The sequence below is a fragment of the Gymnoscopelus microlampas genome (assembly GCF_963454915.1).
Source record: "Gymnoscopelus microlampas genome assembly, chromosome: 1".
In the NCBI taxonomy this organism is placed as follows: Eukaryota; Metazoa; Chordata; class Actinopteri; order Myctophiformes; family Myctophidae; genus Gymnoscopelus; species Gymnoscopelus microlampas.
This window is the reverse complement of record NC_139962.1, coordinates 12,882,863-12,905,695: the sequence shown is the minus strand read 5'-3', so window position 1 is coordinate 12,905,695 and position 22,833 is coordinate 12,882,863. Positions and strand designations below refer to the sequence as shown.

Below are 22,833 nucleotides of genomic sequence, written 5' to 3'. Positions count from 1 at the left end.
CTGACAGAACCTCCAGGGCTGTTGCTCGGCTGCCCGCCCGTCTGAAGGGCCACCCTTCCTGGATACCAGATGGGACGAGTGGCCCCTTCCCAGCCCTGGAGGTACTCGGCTCGGTGCCTCTGAGCTCCGGGCGGCCCGTGGGCCGTCTCTACCCACCCCGGGAGCGCCCGTCCCCCCGGTATGGACATGCCAGGGGGGGGTCCCTGCCTGCCCCCCACGGAGCTACTCAGCAGAGGAGGAAGAGGGGGCAGGCCCCATGCTCGCCGGGCTGCCTGGTCTTTGCCGTTTTTCCACCCTGAAAAACGGCAAAGACCTGATAGCACCGTGCTTTCAGGTCTATCAGAGCTTGTAGATCTGCTATTTTTGAATAGCCCAAAGAAATCTTAAAATGACAGAGATGCGTTCCCGGTCTAAAAGGGTTATCAGCTTAGTCTAGGACAAATAACCAAAATGTCATGTTCTAAAAAACTTAACAAAAAAACAACACCATGTTTGTCTCTAGGTGTGTGGGTGCACATATGCTCGGGGTCTCACCTTACAATGTCCATCGCCTGATAGATGATTTCTGATTGGTCAACTCCTATCACCCTCTTGGCCCCCGCTCTGGCAGCAAACATGGATAAAATGGCAGTCCCACAGCCCACGTCTAGCACCACCTGCAGGCGGGAAGGAAGGAGGCATTGAGTAAACAGGGAGCGAGGAGCTAAAGGAGTAGGGAAGGAAAAGATGTAGGAATGGACATTGGGGAATTCCATAGCGGGACACAGGGTCAGATAATGAGATTAACAATGTCATCTCCAACCTCTCAAGACAGAACGACTGTGATAAACCAACACTGTCCACCTTCTCTTCCTACCTCCACTCTATCTTGATACAATACTTTCATCTTCCTCTCTCCACATAGCCTTATCCCGCCTTACATCCCCCCTTTTACCCAGTGTTATCAAACTAAACATTAGCCCGTCCGTCTGCTGCTGCTCTCAACCACTGTTTGTCGACTCCTCTCGCATCCCCGACCTCTGACAGGAATGAAGTACATCCCCGCGTTCTCTTGTGTCCAGACATGATTCTACCTGCTTCCCCTCTTACACCTCTTACAGTACCTTCATCCATCCACCCTGGTCTTCAAGAGACACAAGACACTATAGTGGACCTGTACGGCATAATGGATGGTCCGTGATATTGCGGGCCTGCTTCCCAGTGACAGCGGTGCGGGGGGATGGAGGAAGATGCAGGGAAGGTTATGGGGTCTAGGTAGTGGATAGCATGGAAGGCTTGTTATCAGCACCGTGCAGTCTGTGTCAGACAGGCACTATGACGCATAATAAAGTCACTCAGTGTTTTTCAGTCAGACACATAAGTGCCTTGTTAATGCCCCCACCCCCGCGCAAGCACACACGCGCGCAAACACTCTGGCACGCACACACACGCAAACATACGTTGACGACGGACCTACTCACCTTGTCTTTGAACACTTCCGGGTTGCGGTACATAAAGTCTCGGTATGTCTCCGTTCGCACCTTGTCCTGTGAAGAGATCATCACCAATGATTACAAGAACCATAACTTCTAGGTTTTTGTTTTGTTACATCTTATACAGAATATGAGTCACCAATGATGGTTCTTCAACATTGTAGCAGCAATAAAAAACAATAACAAATAAATCATTAAAAAATACCAATAATAGTATGCATATAAGGTGAAGACAAATGACCAAGTATGTGTATTAGTCACAGCTAGGGCTGTCACGATTACAAATTTAAGTCGACGATTAATTATCACTCAAACGATTGCGATTAGAGATTTGATTGTGTTTCTGTCGTTGAAAATTAATGGAACATTATGAATAAAAATTACATTTCTGTTTGGCTTTCAGCTTTCGTAAACAAAAGTTGCACAGGGCAGATATGACAAATGACACATATTTAATTACTTTATACTTAAAAATAAACTTTGATAGTGGAAATAGCCGATCTATAAGCTCAAAACGCGACGCGTTTTGAGCTTATAGATCTGCTATTTCCACTATTTTAGATTTTTTTTTTAAATATATGACTTTTTTTACATGGAATTGATTATGACAATTTTGCAAAAATAATTGCGATTATATAAAATAATTGCGATTATACGATTATGTAATAATTGTAACAGGCCTAGTCACAGCACACTTTGAGGCGCTTGAAGGTGCTGTGAACATCCAATTTCAAAGTACAATGTATAATAATAAATCATAACTCTGAGAGTTAGATTAACACTGATAGTTTTTCTGTGTACCGGCATAACACAGAAGGTTGCAGGGGTACGCAGCCCTGCTGCAGTGTTTGCTCTATTGGTCTGTGTTGCAGACGGTGTGTGTTTATAATGGTCCAGGGTCCAGTCATAAACCCAATACTAGTTGTACAGCTGGTGACAGTTCCAAAGCATGGGCAATTTGGATGTTATGCCCAATTTATACTTGGATGTGCATCGTGTCAGCGCACAACGTGTTGTGTTGCGACGTGTTAACTTGTGATATCTGCTATTTTTGGTGCGAGACACCAGCGTGCAACTACTGTAAGTAAAAATCTGGCTTTAGACACATGGACATTTTTAACCTCTCGGAGTTAAACCAACACTCAGCAATTTGTTGTGCACATTAAACATGGGCTCTCTACATTTCTAACAGCTGGGGCCTCCTTGCAGCAAGTGGGGGGCAATGTAGTGGATCTGGATTAGACCACAGATCGTTTCAGCCAAGCAATCCGACTGACTAATCAAAGACGCGTCTCAACCGTACCGTTAATACCAATAAAGCACAGATAATTGTGCTCCACTGGTTGCCATGTCAACTCTCTCATTTCCGTTGGTAGACATGCATCGGTGACCATTGTGTAACGGCAATAATAACATTGCAGGGCGTTCTTTACTGTGACTGTGGGGACTTTTGGAAGTACTGTACACATGTCACACAGCAACACCCTATTGACCAGCACAACTAGATTACAGCTAGAGTTGCAGTAACACTGATATTTTAAAAAATTGCTTCACTGATGGGGAGCCTGACTGAAATAAATTGCATCACTGTCTTCTCTTATGTGGACTTTTAAGGTGTGCCGTGGAAACCTTTCTTCAGAAGGTTTTATAACGCCTGGTCTTGAAAGTTTCCGTTTTGGTTTTTCTACAGATAATTATACTGATTCCTGGAATTTCAATCCATTTGAAAAGGATAAATACAAACAAAGTGGAATGGACCACTGCTGAACCCTTTTCATTCTTCAAATCTAGGGGTTCGGTGCTGGTCCTATAGTAATTCACTTATCAATCAAATGTGTGCGCCCCCAAACCCTGGGACCCCTTCGTCATGTGAAAGCACACCCTCACTGATAAATGCACTAAGAAATCTATTGGCCCGTGGCAGTTACACACCATAATACTTGATATAGTTGGTTCAGCGGAAATTGAAAATTCATTGAAAACAATGACAAATGGGGTCATTAAGTACACTAAATAGAAGTAGCCTGTGGGCAAAATGGACTGTTTGATGAAGAAGTTAGACGGGACGTAAAACAAGCTACTAAAAAGACGTTGAGACATGCACAAAGACACTATACCCCGCACAGACAAACTCACACAAAGTACGTCAAAGGTTGAGGCGCTTTATGGCAACCCATTAAGAAGAGTTGACGATGTTCTATACTGCAAAGCCCGCTCAGCCCTGCCCCTTCCCTATAGCCCCTCCTGAGAGCGTCATAGAGTTTACTGTCTGACGCATACGTGCATGAATGACGCAAAGCCCAGCGCTTACTGGGCACCAATCGGGACGAGCAAAAAGAAGAAGAGGGGAATATGTGTAAAGCACTGCGGTAAGTACAGCAGAATAGGAGGAGAGGAGAGAGAGCTTACCACCCCTTACACCTCCACACTCCCAATGCTCTACCCCCCCCCCCCCAATCCTTCCCACTGTCCACGCTAACACTCCAACACGTCCAACAGCATGACAAATAATAATAATAAATAAATGCTGCTTGTCTAACTGCTGCTGTACACTTGCGTGTTTCACGCAAAAAGCTCTTCCCTTAATGCAGATTGTGTCACTTTGGGGGCGATAGGCTTGTGTGCAACATTAATACATGCTCAGGGGCAACTGCTTTCAATGAATGCTGCATGGAGCCTCTTCGGTCAAGGATGTGCGTGCGATGATGGGCGACTTCGCCTGCACTCGGTAGACGACTTCGGTACCTGGGTGGGGGGGGTGGGGGCTCACGGGCTCACACAGTGAGACTAGCCTGACCGGTACAGCACTCGTAAATGTGAGCGTGTGTGCGTGTGCGTGTGCGTGTGTGTGTGTGTGTGTGTGAGCAGCATGCGAGCGTGGCGAGCCTCAGCAGACCGCAGAACACATAATCACCACCTGTCTCCTGCAGTGGTGGAAAAAGTACTCAAATGTTTTACTTAAGTAAAAGTATCAATACTGCAATGTAGAAGTACTCCGTTACAAGTGCCTGTCTGGAATTCAAAATTTACTTGAGTAAAAGTACAAAGGTATTGGTATCAAAATGTGCATAAAGTACCAAAAGTAAAAGTACTAAAATGTTTGAAAATAGCAGATCTACAAGCTCGCAACGCGTCACAACGCGTTGCGAGCTTGTAGATCGGCTATTTTCAAATGGCCTAGGTATAAAATAGGGCTTACGTGGTTAATGTATGTTTTATAATGTAATAATGTATAACTGCAAAGTTACTAGTAACTAAAAGTGTTCAAATAATTGTAGTGGAGTAAAAGTGCAATATTTGCCTCTGAGATGTAATGGAGTAGAAGTAAAACCACTGATAATTGGAAATACTCCAGTAGGGTAATAGTACCTCAAAATTGTACTTAAGTACAGTACTTGAGTAAAAGTACTTAGTTACTTTACACCACTGGTCTCCTACAGAGCACCTTCAGAGGCCGGCCGGCCTCTTCCATGTGCGACCAGAGAGACACGGGTGTGTGGCTACACCACACTGCGTTGGGACATTTGACGACGATATATACGAAAGAAGTACGAAAGTAGAGTGAGAGAGAGAGAGAGAAAACCTTCAGCATCTCCTCGTGGATGCCGTAATGGCCGTAGGAGCTGAAGTAGGCCTCGTCCTCATCCTCTCTGAGCTCGGCCACGGCGCCCAGGTTGCCGCCAGAAGAAGCCCTGCTGCTGGTGTCTGCGTTCAGCACCAAGCCCTGGGCCAGGAGCCTGAGAAACACACAAAACAAACCACACACACCGTTTAACGCGTTAAGACCTGAGGTTCCGATTCTACAAAATGTCTTCTAAATCCTAACTGTTTTTTGAAAAAAACGTATGTTTCTATGTCAGTGGTGCTCAAACTTTTTCATGTCAAGGACCCCCAACATTTATATGCATTTGGCCACGGACCCCCCCCCATCTCAAAACATGTTGTTCCAGGGACCCCCCCAGAAACAAAGATTTGAGTTACACGTGTTCACTTTAAAAAATATATATATTCAAAGATTTGCACACATATTCACGATTTCTCAAAAATAGCAGATCTACAAGCTCATAGCGCGGCACTCGGTGCCGCGCTATGAGCTTGTAGATCTGCTATTTTTGAATAGCCAAAGTGTAAAATAATGCTTTTTAGCTCAAATCTAAAAATGACACAAGATGCTTCTCCCGGTCTTAATGGGTTAATATTTCAAATCCCATTAGGATACAGTACAATAGCAACACACACACACACACACACACACACACGCACACACACACACACACACACACACACACACACACACACACACACACACCCTTCACGCAGGACGCAGTAGTAAATGGAGGGGAGGATGGGAAGCGTTCATCTTTCTCACTCACTTTTCACCCCTCCTCCGTTTCCCGGCTCTTGCTCTCTCTCTCTTTCAGTATTTTTCCTTTACAGCACCCCCTCCTCCTCCCAGACAAACTCCCCCTCCTCACTTTTACCTCTATGCTGCAGTGGAATTTTCCCTTCCCTTATGCCTCTCTCTTCTCTCTCTTCCAACAAAAACTTCTCTCCCACTCTGCTCAGTCTGATACCCCTGCAATACTGGGCTCACTGGTTCCCCCTACTGTCTCTAAGAGGGCGATGCATGAAAGACTTAGTAAATGGTAAATGGCCTGCCTCCAAAGCAGTACTCAAATGTTTCACTTAAGTAAAAGTATCAATCTGCAATGAAGAAGTACTCTGTTACAAGTAAAAGTCTTGAATTCAGAATTTACTTGAGTAAAAGTACAAAAGTATTGGTATCAAAATGTACTGAAAGTACCAACAGTAAAAGTACTAAAATGTTTTAAAATAGCCGATCTACAAGCTCACAACGCGTCGCGATGCGACGCGTTGTGAGCCTGTAGATCGGCTATTTTCAAATAGCCAATGTATAAAATAAGGCTAAAGTGGTTAATGTATGTTATATAATGTAATAATTTATGTCTGCAAAATAACTAGTAACTAAAGTTTTAAAAATATTGTATAGAGTAAAAGTACAATATTTGCCTCTAAGATGTAGTGGAGTAGAAGTAAAAGAACTGAAAACTGGAATTACTCCAGTTAAGTAAAAGTACCTAAAAATTGCTGCCGAGCTCAGGCCAGGACAACCACCACTTTAGGACCTAGATCTAAAGATCTTAGAGTGTAAGTATTTTTTTGGTTTGTTGTTTCACCTGGACCCTATTTTATTTTATTGTCATCATTGTGATCGGTTTACAGTACAACTGCTTTCAGTGTGGAGATTCATGTACCGTCGTGCATAACCGTCCAACACAAACTATATAAAAAATACTAATATTTTTATTTTATACGCAGCATCACACCAAAAGCCAGTATATTTGTCCCTTTGATACAAGGATAATGGAGGATGGGGAACGTGTTTCACAGAATACAGTAGTCTCGTGCCAATGTTCGAGTGTTGGAGTGTCCCATCAGATTGTATTTGACATCTGCATGGTGCAGCGAATCATACTGTTACTGCTGACAACATTAGCATGCGATCGTTTTGAAGGGGAAAAAAAGGCTGTGAAGCTCTTAGAAACTTGACTTACTTGAGTTTGTGCAGGTCGTCCATGGCTCGGACCAAGGCCTCCTCCGAGTGCTGGGCTCTCTCCTCGGCGGACTGGGCCCTGTGAAGCAGAGCATCACAGGGCTGGACCCCAGACGTCCCCTCAACACCACACAACTCCTCCGGGTCTGATAGAAACATCACAAAGGAGAGAGAGAGATGAAATGCAAATATATATGGGCTGAACAGAGAGACCTGAGATCAATGAGACACAACGGCGTAAGCACCCCAAACCAGTGTTGATTTAGTCGACTAAAACTATGACGAAAATGTTCGTCGACTACCTTTTTTAACTGACGAAAACTAGATAACAACAAAATAAAAACAAAGCTACGATGACTAAAACTAAGACTAAATATATTGACAATTTCGTCAACAAATGAAAACTAGACTAAAATATTAGTGAAGTGGAGAAGAGATCCAGTAGAAATAAAAGACAAGTCATTTTATGTTTGGTTGCGCTCGGGCATTGCGCTCTGAAAATAGCAGATCTACAAGCTCACAACGTGTCGCACTGCGACACGTTGTGAGCTTGTAGATCGGCTATTTTCAGCATGCAACCAAGTGTAAAATCAGCCATTACAACGCCATCAAGGCACCGCCAAAACACATTTTAGTCGACTAAATCAGCTGTAGTTTTAGTCGACTAAAATCTTATGATATTTAGTCGACTAAAACTAGACAAAAAATGAAACATTTCAGATGACTAAAATATGCCAAAAATTAAATTACATTTTATTCAAAGGAGACTATGACTAAAACTAAATCAAAATTTGCTGTCAAAATCAACACTGCCCCAAAACCAGCTATTTGTGTTCAAACCGACTCAATGTAATACTTCGTGCCAGTCTTTGACCACAAATGAGTCTACATCATGTCTGGATTCTTTCTGGCCACTGAAAAGTTGATACGTATATGTACAGTATATAAAGAACTTTAATCGATGGCCTCTATCCACCCGTTTCGGCAGGAATGTACTGGGGGCACAGGCCCTATACACAGAGGCCTGGTGGGGGACACCAGCAGTGCATATGCAGTGCCTCCGGCGGAGGCACTGCATATGTATAGCCTACAACTGGAACTGACGCCCACTCCGCTGGAAACTCGTGGATACATTTTGTGTAAGGCATGAGTTAACCCATTAAAACCGGAACGCATCTTCTGTGTAACCACTTTAACTGTTATTTTATACTTTGGCTATTCAAAGATAGCAGCTATACAAGCCCATAGCCGCGCTATGATGCTTGTAGATCTGCTGTTTTTTTAATAATAATATAATATAAAAATAATATTATATATAATATAATATATTTTTTATTGTGGAAAATTTGTGCAAATCTTTGAATGTATAACTTTTAAAAAGAACATTTGTAACTCAAATATTTGCTTCTGGGGGGTCCCTGGAACTAAATATTTTGAGATGGGGGTCGGCGGACAAATTTATATCGTTTTGGGGGTCCTTGACATGAAAAAGTTTGAGCACCACTGATATAGCAACATGCGAAACAGTTCTATATTAGGTGCTGAGTTGCAGCCAGTCCAAAACAGAGATCCTCTTTTTTTTATGCCTTCACTTTGCAGCAGTTGACTGATCAAATGTCAAGCGCAACTTGCAGCACTAAACTAGTGGTTTTCATCATTACAATCCAGTTATGTCATTTTGTATACTAATTATTTCACAACAAAGAAAACAAAACATATCAACTATTGACATCAGACTGTGGCGTTTACAGTGCAAAAACTATTCAAAGTAACCAATGACCAGAATTCTAGATGTGTTAACCTGGTTACACTTACCCCGGTTATGAGCTCCAATTAAGATTAGCGGGCTAATGCATTTGCTTGACAATTGTTATTGTGAAAGACAAGTACTGCCCTAATCAAGTTAGAAATCACATTATTAGGGTGCAAGTAAACATCCATTGAGCCAAAAAGGTCAGATGGCATTTTACCTGTCTGCAGCAGGGGGTCATCCTGTAGAGCCGGCTTCAGGAAATCATCACTGTTCCAGGGCAGGGCATCCTCAGAGAGCCCTGCTAAGCTTTCCCCGCTGCATTTCTGCAAACACGGTGAAATGAAGCAACGATCAATTCTATCACTCAGACTCACACTTATTTGCAACAGCACTAAACTTACTTCAGCATTTGGTAAAAGTCAAAAATTGAGTAAGCTCTAATTGTTGTTTCTTAACTCTTTTAATGCCATGGACGCGTTTTCGAGTCAATTGGCACTGTGGTTTTTCACTCAGAACCAGGAGATAACGCAATCCAAAGATTTGCTGCTCCATTCACTTCCCTGTTAAAATATTAGGGAAATATTCTGTATCTCGGCTCCTGTGTTTTACTATGTAGTTTTGGCAAAACATGCTATTTTCAACTTCAAATTTTCAACATTTTTTGCCCCAAATTCTACAAGACCCGTGTAATGAGGGGATCACCGTGCGGACAGCGTTCACAGAAAATGTTACATGATTTTTCAAAGGTAAAACACTGGTTTTCACTGGCACTGGGGTGACACTATTACAGTTTTACTCTGGCAGTATAATAAAAATAATTTGTGGAGGAGCAGGTGTTTCGTAAAACAACCATACAGAGAAATAACTGGATCCTCCGGTCTTGAGCTTTGCAAGTAGAATTTTTTTTAATTCAAATACGTTTTTTTTTTTACGTCTACACAGGACCAAAACTGACATATTAGAATAAAAGGTTCTAATTGCTAACTATAGACAATGTGCGATTCTTTTGTTTCCAAATATGAAAAATGTACTTACTGTGGTCCGTATGAAGTTGATCATCTTTATGTACCCATAATCGTCTAAATCTATCAAGGAAAGGTAAAACAAGAGCTTTAAATGCTTTTCTTCCAAAGATGAATGATGTACCGATAGCAGTGGTTCTCAAAGTGAGGTCCAGGGACTGTCTGGGTTCCTTGTGGGGGTTCTAACCCCCACAAGGAACCCTTAAAGATCTGTAACTCTGATAGTGCACAAATGGAACCAAATGGACCCTCACGGGTCCATTTGGTTCCATTTGTACACTGTCAGAGTTAAGGGGGGTCTTGGAAATAAAAACTTCTGAGAACCATGGACCTATAAGGCACAGTGAGCTGGAACATCATTGCCTACTTACTGTGTTTTCTTATCACTTCCACAAGGTTGACATGGTGCTCAGCTGAACAGTGTTGTAGTGTTTCTGGTACGGAGTTAAAGAACCTGGGAAAAAAAATGTAATACTTTAGCAATTTAAATCAATCAAATGGCCTGGGACCAAGTCAAACAGGTTGAACAAAATAACTATTTAATTCATTTCACTATGCAATGCTGAAATAGCCTAACAATGAAGATGTGCCAAGTGGCAAGCGCAAAGATGGAATCAGAGTTTATCGGATGACTTAGTATACTAAAAGGCATACTTTGATATTAGTTTTCATTGCAGTTGACCGAACCGTATGCCTGACCTCAAGACTATCATACTACATCAAGTTATTAAACTAAATACTGATTTTACTATTTATTTTGACATGGTGCACACTGGCAACTTCAATCAATAAAACAAACACAATCTATACTTTTGCCAAATATATAGTCATGCAAGGGACATATTTTACATTAGAAAGAAGAAATGAACAACTGTAATTGATCAAAAAGTTGTAGCAAGAGGGGAAAATATCGATTGTCAGCTTATTCATGATACAGATGGTATTTAACCACTTTAAATTTGTTCAGGATCCTGTTTTTTCATACTGTATACTTTGTGTGAACATGACCCATTCAAGCCTCAGAAAGAGTTACCTCCAACATAAGCGCTAATAGTTTAGATCAAGTTTTATAATATAATTTCAAAGCAAATATACTGATTGAGTAATATGGTTCAGTTTGTATTGTTTGGCAGATACTCATCCTTCAAGGATTTTCTGCAATTCTGTTGTTGAACTAACTCCACCGACCCAAGAAACAAAACATGAATTACCTTACATTCACAGAATAAGATGCTTCCTACTCTGTTCTATCCACATTAACCCATTAAGACCTGAGGTTCCGATTCTACAAAATGTCTTCTAAATCATAACAGTTTTTTTTTTAAAAACCTATGTTGCTGTCAGTGGTTCTCAAACTGTTTCATGTCAAGGACCCCCAAAATGATATGTATTTGGCCGCGGACCCCCATCTGAAAATATTTTGCTCCAGGGACCCCAGAAGCGAAGATTTGAGTTACAAATGTTCGCTTTAAAAATATATATATTCAAAGATTTACACACATTTTCAAGATTTTTCAAAAATTCAAAAATAGCAGATTCACAAGCTCCACTTGTATATCTGCTATTTTTGAATAGCCAAAGTGTAAAATAATGCTTTTTAGCTCAAATCAAAAGGTGACACAGATGCGTCCCATCGGCAGGTTATACAGAATGTCTCACCTGTCACAGAACAGACAGGTGACTGGTAGCCTGTCTTCACCGCTCTCATCCACTGACTGCCACTGCTCTTCATCATCGCTGTCTGACAGCTCTGGTATGTCGTCAGCACCATTATCTGTCAACACAAAGCACATTTTTTTACTTAAGTAAAAGTATCAATACTGCAATGTAGAAGTACTCTGTTAAATCCAGAATTAAAAAATGTACTTGAGTAAAGGTACAAAAGTTTTGGTATCAAAATGTACTTAAAGTACCAAAAGTATAAAGTACTCATTATGTAGAATGCCTCATTTCACAAGTTTTCACATTTATAAAATGTATTACAATCTTTTGAAAATAGCAGATCTACAAGCTCACAACGAGCTCACAGTTTGCTTGTAGATCTGCTATCTTCAAATGGCCAAAATGTATACAGTGGTTAATGCATGTTTTGTAATAATAATCAAAATCTACAAAGTAACTAGTGACTAAAGTTTTCAAATAATTGTAGTGGAGTAAAAAGTACAATATTTGCCTCCGAGATGTGGAGTAGAAGTAAAAGTATTGAAAATTGGAAATACTCCAGTAAAGAAATAGTACCTCAAAATTGTACTTAAGTACAGCACTTGAGTACACGTACTTTATTACACCACCGGTACTAAGTCACTTAGTGGAGGAGAGAGGATGCTTTGCTATGAGCTAGCAGCATCACAACATGGTCACTTTAATAATAACAGCTACACGCACAGCTCATGATAACATTCAAAGCGGTAGGCTCCACATGTTCAGCCTAACAAAACACGACACGTGCACAAAGAGGAATAATTGTTGTTTACGTGTATCATTTAGTTTGTTTTTACATTGATATTTACAACACTCACGTGTGTCTGTGTATTCCGCCATGATGCTCTATGGACAGGCTGAAGGCTTCCGGGTGACGTTTCTGTGACGTCAGGCAGCTCACCAGGGTGTACTTCTACTTTTTCACCACTTGGTGTCAGCATCTACATTTCTATGGGATGAATAGCCCAGTGGTTGGTTCTCAAACTTTTTCATGTCAAGGACCCCTATTAGCCCGCGGACCCCCATTTGAAAAGATATGCCAGGGACCCCCATAATAAGAGTAGATTTTTACGGCTCTAGCAGCGATTCTCAACCATTTTAATTTCAAGGACCCCCAGTTAGGCTATACATTAGGCTATACGGACCCCCATTTAATGGCATTTCTATCTCTGGAACCCCAATTTATATTGTAAAATCAATGTTAATGTAACTCCGAGAGTGTACAAATGGAACCATTTGTACAGAGTGTACAAATGGAACCAAATGGACCCGTTGTACACTCTCAGAGTTACAGACCAATAAGGGTCCATTTGGTTCCTCACTATCCATCATTTAGCTGGGGACCCCCTGGAACTCCCTCAAGGACTCCTGGGGGTCCCCGGACCCCATTTTGAGTACCAATGGAATAGCCTACATGGGAATATCATATAGCCTTGGATCAAGACTATCAGATGTATTTTATCTGTTATCGAGTCTGACTTATACGCAAATGTCGGAAATGTCAATGTCTATGATAGTCTCAGTCTCAGTCAAAGTTTTTTTCTTTTTTTTGCTCGTTTTTTTACCCCTAGGGTTTCTTACCTCACCGCAAATAAATGTCAACTTAATGTCAACAAATAACTATTATGTTATGCATATATGTATATAAACTGTTGTGCAAATAAATCAAATCAAATATCCTTAATTTAACTTCACTCTTTATTATAGCTTAATTTCCCCCCATAATGACTGTAATATTGTTTGGCCTGCTACATATCCATCATATCTAACTAAATTACTGATCATTGATTCTAAAGAGGTTTTTGAGAATCATTTTCAGTCAAATAGTCTAGACATGAGCTATATTAGTGGAGCGGATATAATCAACATATAGGAGGAATCATGAATGCAAATTATGATAAAAGTGTGGAATTTGGTACATTTGCTCTCCAACGGGTATATTGATCAAATTTGTCGATGGGACATTAAAAAAATCCAAGATCGGTAGTGCAACCAGACTATAGTAATAGATTAACTTTATTCTAGATACACTTTATTTTAGGCTGCTACTCCTCCCACAGTTTTCGCGGCACAAAATCGTGCCATATGCCAAATTGACCTGCTTCACCGGGAATCGGTGGCGTGTACTTTGCTAAGAGATAGGGTTTATAGTTTAATTGATATTAATGTATTAGTGAATTAATTTCCCCCATTGACTTATAATGGGGACATGCAAAGACAAGTATTTCTCTCTCGGAAACCTAAGGGCTACAGTTACAACACTTGGAGGGGAGGTCCCATCCCCTAATTATGAAAAAATAATTACACCAGTCAGCCTCATGGTGGCGCTATAACAGCCCACTTTACCTTTTGGCCTATAACTCTTGAATCGTAGGTCGTAGAATAAAAATTTGCGTCTGGATAGATTTTCTGCCAAAAATCGGTACGATCTCTGGGCCCATGCTATAAACATATCCAAACGGCATTTTGATAGTTCCTACCGTTCGTCCGTAATTGGCTTCCAAAGTTGGTGGGAGGGGCCTGTTTTACAAAAAATGGCAAAAATGGCTAATGAAAGATCCAGTCAAACCCAAATTTGAATCACATGTGCACGAATCACCAAAAACATTTTCACTTTGATAGGGGGCACCACAAATGCGCAAAATGTAACTGTATGATGTAAAAAACAGATTTTTCGGATGATTAATCCTCTCCAAATGAAATACAAGTGATCACAGGAGTGATGTGACAATATAATTAGCCCATTACGTTTGTGGGACGGGCTTACTTCTTTAGTGGGAGGGGCCTATTCAGCAACAGAACACAGAGCTGGTGATGTCCTCATAAGTCTAGTCTTTCCCTCCAAACCTCCAACCAAATATACTCATGGGGCTTTATATTTCTTATCTTTATGTTATTATGTCTATTATTATTATACATTTTTCCACACAAATAATGCTAATGACCTTTTAATTTGCATGAATAGCCTCATTTAATAATAGTTTTCAATATTGTTTTACCACTTGCAAATATTAAATCCTTCTGAATATCAAACTTAATTTGGTTGTTTTCATATTATTGTTTAAAGTTACCTTTAAGAAAATAAACAAGACTTATTCATTCATAAAAAAAATTAGAAGTCATATTTTTACGTCTCTTTGTCATTGTCACACTCTGACACTCTGAGGGTAGTGTTTGCCGAAAGGCACAGTTTGAACTTTGAAAACACTAGTAAAATAGCAAAAATGAAAACACACTGAAAAATCTCCAGACAGAATCCTTTTATTCACATTTTTACAAACCAGGAAAATCGTGAACAAAAAACTTGAGCACAGTTTATTCTCCGACAACAGTCCTTCCTTGACTGCAGAGCAGTGGCAGGTCCCTCTTCTTAAATAGGCTAGGCCCCTCCCATTGGACGTACTAATCCTGAATTGAATCCTCAATAGACCAATTTTGTTTACAAACATTGAGACTGGACACACAGATGACTGTTTCATGTAATCAATTCCCAACAGATCCCCAAACCTGTTGTTTTGGGGTGCGCTGGTTTCAGTTCATTCAACCTCCTCTTGTGTGTTGGCTATTAGTGGGGTGCGCCCTAGCGACACATATATACTTCATCGCACAACGGTATTGCGCACCGAGAACGGCTGACATACAAGCTCACAACCGTGTCGCGGATGCGACCGCTGTGAGCTTGGAAGTCTGCTACACCTTTGCGGGACGGAGCATTAATTAGGCTCAGCTTCGCGAGCAAGAGCAGGTTCTGGTGCCATGATCATAGAGCGCTCCCTCCGTTCTTATGACAGCCACTGGAGGTGGGGTTTGGGGGACAACGGCTTTGAATTGTTATTATTGTTTACACACAACAGAAACCAAGGTTTATATATTTCAAGAGCGAGAGATCACAGTAAAATTCCTAAGCATTCTTCCTCCACACTGGGAGAAAAACAGCATCTGAAAGTTTGATGGGATGCATTTTTACACGTGAGGCTGTGACCACTTTTACATTGCATCTTATGAGCGGTGGGGTTTGCTGCCGACCTGCGCGCGCATACTGGTTCTTAAGGTCCTTACACACCGGCGAAAATAGCGAATATACGCAAAATTCGGACTCGTTCCGAATAATTAAAAGACGCTTTTTCGCTTCGCTTTTTCGCTTTTTCGCTCCATGTACGGAGCCATTGACTTTATAAGGTTTAAAAAAAAACGCATCATTCGCACGAAAAAATCGCCCCGGTGTGTAACAACCTTTATCAGTGTGACGTTGCCTGTTAAGGCGTATTTAACCAGCTAATTCCCAATGTCCAGACACATAACAATTCATATACACATTTTAAAGTGTCATCACATATTACGCAAAGAATTACCAACATAATAATAATTAATAATAATCAGAGTACTCAATTTCCCACTTAACAGTGTCAATACAGTCAATACAATCAAACAATCAACAATGAAACAATATATTAATACAATCAAACAGATATCATTCTCTGCAACTTAAACCATAAAGAATAATTAAAACTTTAACCCTGTGTTGTGTGATAGAATTCTTGTTATAGGTTAGGGGAAAAATAACACAAGAACTTACTAAAGGCTGTTAAGGCAGCTCTCCACCTCACCGATTTTGGGCCGACTCGGTGTTGGAAAGCGTTGGAAAGCGTCTGCAGCCCACATATTGTTGTCGGATATCGTCGTTTTGTCGGGTCGGACCTCTTTCCACCCGACTCAGAGAAACCGAGCATATTCAGTTCTTGGGCCGACTGGTAGAGCCGTGTGATAGTGAAGAGGGGGGAGAGAGGGGGGTGAAGGCTCTGTAGAGCACCCTGATTGGCTGTTTAGCTTGTTTGGTCATACAGGCTCCGTACAGTAGATCTCTCATCTGCTACTACTGGTGCAGAAGCAAGCCTAAATAATCCAGAGACATATATATATATATACCATATTCTCAATCTCTCAACTCTCTCAAAACTCTCAATTCCTATACCAATCGATCAACTCCAAAGTAAAGCAGTAGGCTACGATAGCGCAAAAATGCTCCGTGCTTATGTTTTGGTCGTTTGACCAAAGATTCTGTGAGAGAAACAAGCAACGAGGTCTATGAAAACTAGCCCAAAAGAAGCGACCAGTTTCACCACTTGAGCCCTATTGCATCAGCTATTTTCAAAAATAATCTGGAAAGCAAGCCCAAACAAGCAACTACACTTCAGAAACAAGACCAAACAAAAGCAACCAACTATGAGTCGACAAGCGACTTTACAGGAAAACAAGCCCAAGTCGCTTATAATAAGCAGACCTGGCAACATTGGCATGCCAGCCTGCCAGCTCAAACGCATTTGCACAACAATGTGCACATCGGCCGACTGCTTCTGCTGAACTAAATGCCAACTTTTGCCAACAGACTACCAGTCTGTTGCAGTCTGTTAGTCTGAAGTAGTCTATTTGGTGGATAGTCACCTTTATATGTAGTATCAGTGGCAGGGTGAACTGCCACAGTCATACTGGCCAACTCAGTTTGACCTTATGACCGCAAAACATGACCTGACCTGACCACAATTAATTTATATAATCGTCATAATCGTTTCCATGTTGAAAAATATTCAAATGTAAAAAAAGAAAGCAGAAATAGCTGATCTACAACCTTACAATGTGTCACAGAAGTGACCCCTTGTAAGCTTGTAGATCTGCTATTTCCGCTATTTCTCAAGTATACAAATATTTAATGTCAGTAATTTCTTACTTCGCATTATTGAAGTTATTTTTCATATCTGCCCCGGGCAATTTTTGTTTACGAAGCCTAAAAGCCAAAAAGAGAAATTTGTATTCATATGTTCCAATGTTCAACGACATAAACACAATTAAATTGCTAATAGGCAATTATTTGTGTGACAATTAATCGTCAAGGGAAATTTCATTATCGTGACAGCCCATTTTAATCGTAATGGTTTTGTTTGCACTTACTCGTAACAGTAGTTACTTTTACTTCCTATAATGTGGTATTTGTACTTTCACTTAAGTAGAAGACCTGAGTACTTCTTCCATCACTGGTACTTGACATATTTTGATATCAATGGTTTCAGCATCATCAGCCTTTCCAACACAGAAATATGGGTAGAGTTTGTCAGTGAAAGCGGCTTCATGATGAGTGTAGATGTCATGTGTCATGTGTTCAGGGTCGTAGAAGGACACCTTCCCCATGTCATAGTCCAGCTGAACTCTGATCCTCTCAGGAATCGTCTGCACTGAGATGGTTTCACCACAACCATTAGTATAGTGACCATCCTTATGTCTTAAACACCAGATTCCATATTCTGGTGAGACATATTTCTTTCCCTTCCTGGTAACAGATTCTTTAGCCAAACCTACACCCCATCGAGGATGGTCTCCAACCTCCACCTCCCAGCTGTGTTTTCCTGAACTGAAACCCTCTGAACCGAGAACATTAGCATTATAACTGAACCTCTCTGGGTTTTCAGGACACTGCTGCTTTGCGTCTGCACGTCTCACACTGGTCAGGTCTTCGGACAGACAGAGCCAGGGGTTTGCTGTTTTGGGGTCCAGAATGACAGGAGTGAACTTGACCCTCTCCTTCATCTTCTCCCAGACTGTGAAGCTCAGGTTTCTCAGGTGTTTGGTCACGTCTATCATTGCTCCTGAGTACAGCTGTGGATCTGACAGTGTACACTGGACTCTGGTGCTGGTCTGAGTGTGTTTATAACTGCTGAGAAATGACACATTGTGTTTCTGCAGCTCTTGTTCTACAGCAGAGATGGCGTCTGAGAGAGAGGAGATCTGCTCCTGGATGATCTGAATGATCTTCTCTTTCTGCTCCTCTTCCTCCCTCAGAGCTGCCAGTCTGGCCTTCTCTTCCTCTGTCAGGAACTGGTGGAGCTTTTTAAACTCTGCTCTGATCCGCTTCTCTGTGACCAAAACTTGCTTCTTGTTGTATGGAACCACTTCATTATTGTACATAGTTTTAATGTTTTTGTATTTATTCCTCTTGTCCTTTAGAGTCCTGAGGCCAGACTTCAGTTGGTCCTTCAGCTTGTTGACTGCTTGTTCTATAGGAACCAGCTTGTGACCAGGGTGGTGAGAGGAGTCACAGATATGACACACAGCTCTCTGTTCTTCCTCACAGAACAGTTGATGCTCCTCTGGATGTTCACAACACAACACCTGGACTTCCTCCTCAGATGACTGTGTGTTTGGGTCAGTTGAAGGTGTGGATGGAGGGCTGTACCATGGCATTGTCTTCAGACCAGGAAACACGTCTGTTAGTTTTGTGTCTTGTAGCAGACGCAGGAATGACCTGCATGTTGTTTCACCCTTGAAAATAATTTTGTCCACAAGGCCAGTGGCTGCGTCAAATGGCAGAGAGATGCTTTTCAGGTTCATGTATTCAAAGGACACCAGTAGCTTTTCTTCAAATACACACTGGATGATGAAGTGAATGTTTGACATTAGAATCTGTTGAAGTTTTATTTTGTTCTGTGTGATAACGTCTGTAGCCTCCATGTTGATCCCTGGAAGAGAAGAATGAACATTGTTTATTAACCTTTTCCCCCATTGCAGTATTACTGAATCACTTTCAAGCAGATGTACCTATTTTAGGCAGGCCAGTATAGGTGCAAGTTTTCAAAAATGGTTAAACAATTCAAAATAATTTCAACATTTTCAAAAAGAGCAGCATTATAAATGCTTTTTTAAAATAAATATTCCTGTTGAAGACTACCAATGAATGCATTTTCATGGCTGCACACAGACATACCTGGAGCTCTGAAAAGATCCAGTGAATGAGTCTCACTCTGCAAAGAGTTGTTCTGCTCAGCTGCATCTCTCTGCTGTAGTCTCATCCTTTTAGGAGCCATTGTATCCTATACTGTAGTGTAAACACACACAATTAACATTACATTCAAATAGCAACGTGACACGTTGTGAGCTTCTAGATCGGCTATTTTCAAATAGTTGATTTATGTAATGGGGCCCAAGTGGTAAAACTGGTCGCTTCTTTTGGGCTTGTTTTCATAAACCTGGTCGCTTGTTTCTCTCGCAAAATCTGGCAACGCTGGTCCTACCTTCACATCCACTCCTCTACCCCAGTGGTTCTCAACCTGTGGGTCAGGACCCCCAGAGGGTTTCCACATAATCTTGTGGGGGTCCCCAGATGACAGAGACGTGGCAATTTAATGTTTACTGTTGGTCTATAGAGCTTTATTTTTTAATATCATGGTTTAGGGTCAAAATACATTTCTGACCTTGTACAATATCATGAACCATCCAGACCTCGGTTCATCTGGGAAAGGATTTGCTTTCTATTCTGTCCTAAAAAAATAAACTAAACATAGGGAAGCAGCATTTAGTTTTTTATGCTCCACATTATCTGGAACAAACTCCCACTAAACTGCAGGTTCTGCTGCCTCTCTTATTTCTTTTAAAACACCTCTCCTTTGCTTGGTGTTCTGTGTAAAGCACATTGCTTTGTTGTTGAAATGTGCTGCAGCTACACAAATAAAACGGCCTTGCCTTGCCTTGCCTAAACAGCAACAGGACAAATGACAACAGCTCTAACTAAACTCTCCAGAACACAGCACTGTCCCAGCTAGTAGACACCAGAGCTACTATGCAAGAAACAGTGTTGATTTTGACAGTACATTTTGATTTAATTTTAGTCATAGACTTTTGACTAAATATGTTGATATTTGGCGGGTCATAATGGCAGACCAGGACCAGCGTGAACCCCAGTGCCTCAAAAGATTATTATTTTCTCATGAGGAAATAACAGGAGTCACACATGAGTGACACATCGCTGACAAAGCTGCTCTCAGATCAAAAATGTAATGCATAGAGTAACTGTCATGAAGGGTGTTTTGATTAGTGATTACACATATTTTTTCATCGGATCATAAGTAACATCTGGTGATATGACACAATACCTTACATGCTCATTCTGCATGCATACAGTTGACATAGAAAACAGAACATTCTCTCTGTTCAGTATATGTTTGTGCAGAGACCTGCAGAAATTGGCGACAATCTTGTGGGTGCCGGGGAGCCCGAGCACCCACAGGAAACCCACTCAAGGAGAAAGCCGAGCACCCACAGGAAATGTGTCGGTCGGATGACTATTGTGGGATGCTTTGTAACGTGCACAGGATGCATGATGTACCCACTCTGATATCGTGTGTTATTGTGAACAGAGGCAGCCAGTGCATGATACAGGAAAGAATGGTGATCGCGCACACTGTCTTCACTTACAGCAAAAAAGTATTTTATTGCCAACTGACATTCATCAGGTATTTCTGATTAAGGGGTTAAAACTTGGTTGATGTGTGTGTGACTTGTTGTTGAGTACCCTACCCACCCAACATAAATCGCCATCCATGCCTGCAGAGATGGTGGTTGCAGAGAGGCAGGTGTTGTTTGCAAGGCATGTGGTTAGGTTGAAGGTTTCAACATCTGTCATTTCTCAGTAGACACGATCTACAGCTTTCTTGACCACATCCTCTGCTCTCATGAGAGGGTACATTCATATGTACCCACAGACACGCAAACGTTAACTTTACCATGTCAAAACAAGATGGCGCCGACATGCACAGCGCCGAACATCACTATGTCAAAACAAGATGGCACAGAGACAAGTCGACTTGCTTGGTCTCCACACAAACAACCTTTGATTTCCTATACTAACACATCTGGTCAAAATTCATGTCAGATCCTGTGTCTAGGTGAGACATGACCTTTGCCACGATCTAAATGTCTCAATAGAGCAAGGAGACAAAATATAACCACCCCAATTGTATAAGTTATATTGTATTAACATACTCATACCATACAGATTGGACAAAATGACATTTTCATTAAAAAAATACTGTACAAGTACAAGTAAAAGTAAAAGTAGAAGTACATTTCTTAATCTTTATATCAATGAATAGCTGTAATGTTTTCACAATGAATTTATAGCACCTTGTAACTCTGTTTCAGAGAAGTAACTCTCTGAAACAACCTGCACTGTCTGCATGCACTGATGTGCTTGCTTGTAGAACCACTATGTTATACAAAGCCTGCAGAAACACCTATAAAAACGAAAATAGAAATGACTGAGGAACCAGAACTAAATACTTTTACTCCTATACACCCATACAAGATGTAAAGAGGCGAGCGGAGGGGGAAGCCAGAAACACGGCTAATGTGAGAGCAGAAGTGTGGTAAAAAGAAACAGCCAACCTAAAAGTACTCAGTACTTTACAGCCTTCCTAGAAATGTACTAGTAAAAGTAAAATGTTTGTCTTGGAAATGTACTCAAGTAAGAGTAATAGGTATTTAAAAAATCTAATACTCAAGTAAAGTACAGATCCTCAGAATCTGTACTTAAGTACAGTACTCAAGTACATATACTCCGTTACTGTCCACCACTGCCACACACATTCATGCACAGAGACCGTTTTCGTATCCTGTGTAGACAGACAGGATATACAAACAGTAAGTGAATGGATCCCAGTTCTACCAGGTGGGTAGGGAGGTGTCTCTGTATCGTTTATGATATATATATTTATACAGGATGTGTTTTGGAGATGGGATTGTATGTTCAGCCTCTTTTGATAAATTAGTAGGCTACTTCTCATGACATGGTTTATTCTCACTTTATACTTGAAAACCACAGGCTGTCCACACACAGACAACACTTTCTGTGTTGCTTGTATGTCGACGGACTGTGGTGTTTCTTCATTTTAAAATTATATTTACGTAATACAAAACAAATGTCCTTATGGCACATCTTAATAACAGTAATTAATATTTTGCTGTCTTTGAGGTACTTTCTACATCATTAATTTTAAGTTGATGTACATAATGATAAGTTAAACTCCCTCACAATTTAAACAACACACAACCCAGGTTGAATATAAATATTCTGTTCTGTTCGTTTTCCATATTTTTTCCAAGTTCATGAAGTCTTACCTGTGTTTTAATGGTTCTGAGGAGAAGTGTGTCGTGTCTCAGTGCAGGTTTGGTTTAGTAACTGACAAGTAGGAAATGTTCATAACACCTTATACACCTCCTCTCCGTACAAGGAAACATAATGTCACTTAAGATTGTGATTGGTTCAAAATGTTGACGAGTCAGCAGACATTATGGGTATATTGTCTAAATGTCCAAGGGTTTTATGGGCGTAACTGTTTGAGGGGGAAACCAAACAGACAAAAAAAGATAATTAACTGAAACAGTGTTGTGTATTCATTTACAAAACTTAAAAGCTAACTAGAGAAAATGTTCTTAGTTTTAGTGTCTGTCAAAAATCTTCAAAAATATCAGATCTACAACGTGTTG

General features: G+C 40.9%; 2 protein-coding genes across 3 annotated transcripts in view; both read right to left on the bottom strand.

Moving 5' to 3' along the window:
* prmt3 (protein arginine methyltransferase 3) overlaps nucleotides 1-12,384 on the bottom strand; it is an 89,239-nt gene extending 76,855 nt beyond the window's left edge. The window contains exons 1-9 of the mRNA XM_084063419.1: nucleotides 12,342-12,384; nucleotides 11,482-11,596; nucleotides 10,194-10,276; nucleotides 9,836-9,885; nucleotides 9,018-9,123; nucleotides 7,049-7,193; nucleotides 5,056-5,209; nucleotides 1,461-1,526; nucleotides 535-656 (exon numbers count right to left, since the gene is read on the bottom strand). Of these exons, the coding sequence (XP_083919545.1) occupies nucleotides 535-656; nucleotides 1,461-1,526; nucleotides 5,056-5,209; nucleotides 7,049-7,193; nucleotides 9,018-9,123; nucleotides 9,836-9,885; nucleotides 10,194-10,276; nucleotides 11,482-11,596; nucleotides 12,342-12,363 (863 nt within the window). The 5' untranslated portion in view covers nucleotides 12,364-12,384. The remainder of the gene's footprint in view (nucleotides 1-534; nucleotides 657-1,460; nucleotides 1,527-5,055; nucleotides 5,210-7,048; nucleotides 7,194-9,017; nucleotides 9,124-9,835; nucleotides 9,886-10,193; nucleotides 10,277-11,481; nucleotides 11,597-12,341) is intronic.
* Nucleotides 12,385-17,104: 4,720 nt separating this feature from the next.
* LOC311046427 (zinc-binding protein A33-like) lies at nucleotides 17,105-22,506 on the bottom strand. Of its 2 annotated transcripts, none has more exons than XM_084058719.1 (3): nucleotides 22,465-22,506; nucleotides 19,277-19,387; nucleotides 17,105-19,031 (listed from the first exon to the last, which is right to left on the bottom strand). In XM_084058719.1, exons 2-3 carry the CDS (start codon nucleotides 19,374-19,376, stop codon nucleotides 17,521-17,523), a joined length of 1,611 nt encoding a protein of 536 aa, XP_083914845.1. In that variant the 5' UTR covers nucleotides 19,377-19,387; nucleotides 22,465-22,506; the 3' UTR covers nucleotides 17,105-17,520. The 2 variants fall into 2 exon arrangements, with proteins under 2 accessions (XP_083914845.1, XP_083914846.1); XM_084058720.1 differs by having other exon boundaries at nucleotides 19,277-19,382; nucleotides 22,465-22,492.
* Nucleotides 22,507-22,833: the final 327 nt, after the last annotated feature.

Excerpts from the sequence above, each read along its gene's own strand:
- LOC311046427 (XM_084058719.1), bottom strand. The coding sequence starts at position 19,376 with ATGGCTCCTAAAAGGATGAGACTACAGCAGAGAGATGCAGCTGAGCAG. Across the intron at positions 19,032-19,276 it reads GGATCTTTTCAGAGCTCCAG|GGATCAACATGGAGGCTACA; the intron begins GTATGTCTGTGT and ends CTTCTCTTCCAG.